This window comes from Coffea eugenioides, unplaced genomic scaffold (genome assembly GCF_003713205.1).
Source record: "Coffea eugenioides isolate CCC68of unplaced genomic scaffold, Ceug_1.0 ScVebR1_532;HRSCAF=1225, whole genome shotgun sequence".
NCBI lineage: Eukaryota > Viridiplantae > Streptophyta > Magnoliopsida > Gentianales > Rubiaceae > Coffea > Coffea eugenioides.
This window is the reverse complement of record NW_020864379.1, coordinates 28,804-33,724: the sequence shown is the minus strand read 5'-3', so window position 1 is coordinate 33,724 and position 4,921 is coordinate 28,804. Positions and strand designations below refer to the sequence as shown.

At 43.9% G+C, this 4,921-nt stretch overlaps 1 protein-coding gene across 1 annotated transcript; it reads left to right on the top strand.

Moving 5' to 3' along the window:
* Nucleotides 1-762: 762 nt before the first annotated feature.
* On the top strand, nt 763-2,935 carry LOC113758480. Its single transcript, XM_027301321.1, has 4 exons — nt 763-2,190; nt 2,347-2,538; nt 2,629-2,865; nt 2,924-2,935. Exons 1-4 carry the CDS (start codon nt 763-765, stop codon nt 2,933-2,935), a joined length of 1,869 nt encoding a protein of 622 aa, XP_027157122.1.
* The last annotated feature ends 1,986 nt before the right edge of the window (nt 2,936-4,921 follow it).

Below are 4,921 nucleotides of genomic sequence, written 5' to 3'. Positions count from 1 at the left end.
TTTATTTTTTTGGAAACCAAATCTGCTTTGGGGGGGAGCCAACTTTGAGAAGGTTTAAGGAGACAGAAATCTGGAATTTTTGGACACCAAACCTGATTTGGTAATCCACATTAGATTGGGAGTTGGAAACTAATTAAAATTGTTCAGGGACAGGTTCTCTAAGGGGTTTCCAAAACTAACTTGAAGTCCAAATCTATTTAGGAAACTAAGTAAGAACACTTGGATAATTCTTGTTCTACTTGGACACTCCCCTAAAATAACTCCTTGTTTAGAAAACTCTTCCTACTTTCTCTCCCACGCTTTAGGAAGTCATTCCTTGTTTTAGGAAACTACTCCTATTTTCACTCCTTTATTTTAGGAAACCTTCCTACATTCTCTCCTACTTTTCTCCTATATTTTCCTTCCTTTTCCTCCATTGCCGCCCCCCTCTCACCTAGTTCCATTCCTATCCAAGTCTTAGTCTTCCATTTCTTACATTTTAAGACGTTCCATCCTTTTATTTTATTATTCCTCGAGTCACTCATTTTTATTTCGTTGAGGATTGCCACATTCTCGTGCTCTAAGTTGGAGGTTGATTGTTTGCTTGGAGGACTTCTAATTTCTTCAAGGTAAGCTATTAAGAGGGTTTGAGAACATTGGTGAGATTATTAGAGTGCTCTTGGGTGACATACACGAGTGTAGAGCGCAAACACGCGAGGGAGTGAGTGAGGGCTACCTTTTCCTACTTGTTTGCTACTAACCTTTTTGCAGATATACTACATCATGTCGGAGGAGAGTGATGCATCCAAACTAGGCTCCAAGCTACACAATCAAGCAATGATGGGGGAATTCCAACGCATGCTTAGGGAATCTATGGCATCACTACACCAACGGATGGACCGCTTAGAGCTTTCTCAAGCTCGGTCCAACGCAGCTCATCGAGATGCACCACCTCACGAGGAGTTCGCTTCTAATAGCGAGGAAGATGACTTCATCCGTCGGCCTAAGCAGGACTACCGGAGGACCGATGACGGATTAAAAGGAGTCAAGATCAAGATTCCCGCATTCCAAGGCAAGTCTAGTCCGGAGGCTTACCTAGAGTGGGAACAGCGAATCGAGATGGTATTCGAGTGCCAGGACTACACCGATGATCAAAAAGTCAAACTGGCAACTCTCGAATTTACCGATTACGCTATTGTCTGGTGGGAGCAGGAGCGCACTAGCAGGCGCCGCAATAGAGAACAACAAATTAGTACATGGGAGGAGTTACGGACCACTATGAGGAAACGGTTTGTACCGAGCCATTACTATCGTGATCTATATCAACGGCTCCAGACATTAGTCCAAGGAAGCCGTACTGTGGAGAACTACTATAAGGAGATGGAGATCACCATGCTCCGAGCTGATATTGTGGAGGATGGAGAGACTACCATGGCAAGATTTCTCAACGGCTTAAGACCTGAGATCACCGAATTGGTGGAGTTGCAAAACTACGTGGACATGCCTGAGCTAATTGATAAAGCATCCAAGATCGAGAGGAGGCTTAAGAGGAGGGGTAACACTCGTACCCCTATCTTCTCGGCAACGCCTGCGTGGAGAGGCAACCCGACCTTCGAGCGGGAACGGCCTAGTCCAGGGGTGTCCAAGTTTACTCCTCAGACCGAACCACCCAAACCAGCCCCAACGGCAATTCCAAGGCCTCCATTCGACTCTTCCAAGCCACGAAGCCGCGACAAATGCTTCAAATGCCAAGGATTTGGGCACATTGCTTCTCAATGTCCTAATAGGCGTACCATGATTGTCCTACCGAGCGGAGATGTCGTATCGGACGATGAGGATGAATTCGCCGAGATGCCTCCATTGACTGATGAAGGTGAAGATTCTGAGGAGGAGGTTGAGGCCACTACCGAGCAAGTGGGTGTTGCTCTAGTAGCCCATCGGGCTCTTGCAACCCAAGTCAAAAAGGTGGATGAGGCCCAACGTGATAACATCTTCTACACAAGATGTCATGTCAAGGATAGAGTATGTAGCCTCATCATCAACGCGGGTAGTTGTACAAATGTGGCAAGCACTCTCATGGTGGATCATCTTTCCTTGCCCACATTAAGGCACCCTAGCCCATACCGCTTGCAATGGCTCAATGAGAGTGGCGATATCAAGGTCACCAAGCAGGTGGTAGTGTCTTTTCGAATTGGGAAGTATGAGGACGAGGTCCTTTGCGACGTCGTCCCAATGCAAGCTTCTCACATTTTGTTGGGACGACCATGGCGATATGACAAGAAGACTACTCATGATGGCTGTACCAACAAATACTCCTTCTTGCACCACAACAAGAAGATGACGCTTGTCCCTCTCACACCTCAATAGGTGCACGAAGACCAATTGCGATTGCAACAAGAGCATGAACGAGAGTTGTCCAAGAAGTCAACCGATTCTACAGCATTCACTAAGGCACCAATCGAGAGGACATCTATCCCTGGAACATCTGGTCGAATGGAGAAACGGCCCAACTTGCTTGCCAAGAACAGGGAAGTTCGCAAGTTACTTTTGTCTAAGCAAGTTGTCTATATTTTATATTGCAAAGGGGTGATCTTATTTTCCCATGAGGCACTCAATGACTTACCTCCTGAAATTTCTTCTTTGTTGCAGGAATTTGAGGACGTTTCCCCAGGCGAGATTCCAAGTGGACTACCCCCACTTAGAGGGATCGAGCACCAGATAGACGTCGTCCCTGGAGCAGCTTTGCAGAACAGACCGGCCTACAAGATGGGTCCTGAAGAGACTAAGGAGATCCAGAGGCAAGTGGACGAGCTCTTAGAAAAAGGTTGGGCTCAAGAGAGCATGAGCCCATGTGCAGTTCCTGTCATCCTCATTCCAAAGAAAGAGGTTAAGCAAGGAAAAATTGAGTTGATCTTGGCATGTTCTATGCCTAAATCCATTGAAGGTTTCAATTTGAAGGTTCATGACATAAGGCTGATTAGAGAGCTTTGGAGTGCTTGGAGTAAAGCCTTGAGTTTTCCATGGCGGATTGTGAGCTTTTTCAAGCTGACCAAGAGACATGTTCACCGAATTACAATAATCATGACGTATGCAAGTATCCTTCATTCTAAGAGAGCCAATATGTGAAGATTTGCGGTGTCATACTGCCAACTCTTGTAGTACCATTCATTTCCAAACACGATTTGAGGACAAATCTTTTTTCAAGAGGAGGGGAATGATACGAAATATGGGCCACTTATGGGCCATGTTTTGGGTTGCAAGAGATTGAATCTTTTAGTAATAGTTCGTAGTTTATTTTCCAGATTTCTATGTTATTTGCTAGGAGTAAATTCGGTCCAAGACCTCATGTTGAGTTGGATCCAATTTATAGAGTCTAGGTTCACTATTACTTAAGTTGGTTAATTAGCTTTTATTGGGTTATGTTGGGCCAGCTTAAAGCCTTCATTGGATCAATTATAAGCTGACCATTAGATAGTGGATTTGAGTAGTGGAATCGGGCCAAAAAGGCCTAGCCTAGCCGAGTTAGGGTTTTCAAGTCACTTTAGGTTTTCAAGTTGTATGGCTATATATAGCCAAGGCAAAAGACCTTCATAGTTAGTTTTTGACGATTAATAAAATTACATTGAGAGTTCTCTCAAGTTTCATTGAAGCACCTTGAATATCTTAGATTTGTATCTTAGGTATTCAATTGACTTATCGATCTAGGACCGTGCTAGATTGTGGCGTCTTCTACAATTACCGAGGTTCGTTGACCACGTGATCAACGGGTTTAGGTGATCCGCTGCGTTCGTCGTCTTCAACGTGAGTCTCTACCTTCTAGATCCAAGCCTTTCTGTACGAGTTGCATCACACGGTTGGTGCCGTTCGTATCACTAGATCTAGGATTACAGTTCCAAGATCTATCACCTGTAACCAGATCTCGTTGCTAGAAAGCTGGGTTCTTCCGGAAGTAGCCCCAGCATATCCAATACAAAATACAACAGTTTCAAGCATCCAACAATTTGCTTCTGGAGTTGTTCAAATCAAATTTGACAGATCTGTCGCGCCCCACTTTTCGATTGAATTGTGTGAGTGATGTGTTGTGTGAAGTGTGGTGTGAACGTGCGCAAAATGAAAAGTAAAAAGGCCATGGGACTTTGGAAAGCGACGATTTGGCCAAATGAAATTTTAAAAAGGGTTTTTTAAATATGAAAACGGAGTTGCCACTTGGTATAGATTTGGGGTGTACCAAGTCACCCAAAAAGTGTTTTTTAAAGACAAAGTAGTAAAACCCTTTTTAAAATGACTCCTAGTCCACGTAAGCCAAAGAAAAAGGTTCGGGGGTCACGTTTGACAAAGGGGAAGGCAAGGATAGAATCCAAGGCACCCCTTTGACCTAGCCAAGGCTAGTTGCGCGACTCAAACCAATTTTTCCTAATTTTTCTACCCAAGGTATGTATCGCGTATTGGATATGTCTATATGAATGCAAAAACCTAGACCTAAGGGGATTGGGGGAAATTTCTCTTCAAAGGTTGAGTGGTGCCAATCACATTAATTGTGAAGCCCAATAATGATCCTTTTGGAGAGGTCACACCTAAACCTAAATGACGTGAAAAATGAGTGGAATGCATGCCATGTGAAAGTGTGAGTTTGTGTGAAGTGAGAAAAATGATAAAAGTAATAAGATAAGAGTGAAGGTGTGCAAATGTAAATGAAAGTACTCGTGTGCGAGTGAAGACAAAATGCTCGTGTGCAAGTGAAGAAAAAAAAAGGTTCGTGTGCAAGTGGAGATAAAAAAGTGTTCGTGTGCAAGTGAAGGTGATAAAAAGGTGCATGTGTGCAAATGAGACAAAAGTGAAAGTGTAATGATAGAGTAGATTGAGAATGCATGAGCCTAGGGAATTCATGCATATTGGGTACGGGGAGACCTAAATCGTGACTTGATTTTCCCTTTGATTAGAA

Coding starts and splice junctions, on each gene's coding strand:
- LOC113758480 (XM_027301321.1), top strand. CDS start 763: ATGTCGGAGGAGAGTGATGCATCCAAACTAGGCTCCAAGCTACACAAT. Junction 2,191..2,346: donor TTGGGAAGTATGAGGACGAG/GTCCTTTGCGAC, acceptor ACACCTCAATAG/GTGCACGAAGACCAATTGCG. Junction 2,539..2,628: donor AGTTACTTTTGTCTAAGCAA/GTTGTCTATATT, acceptor TCTTTGTTGCAG/GAATTTGAGGACGTTTCCCC.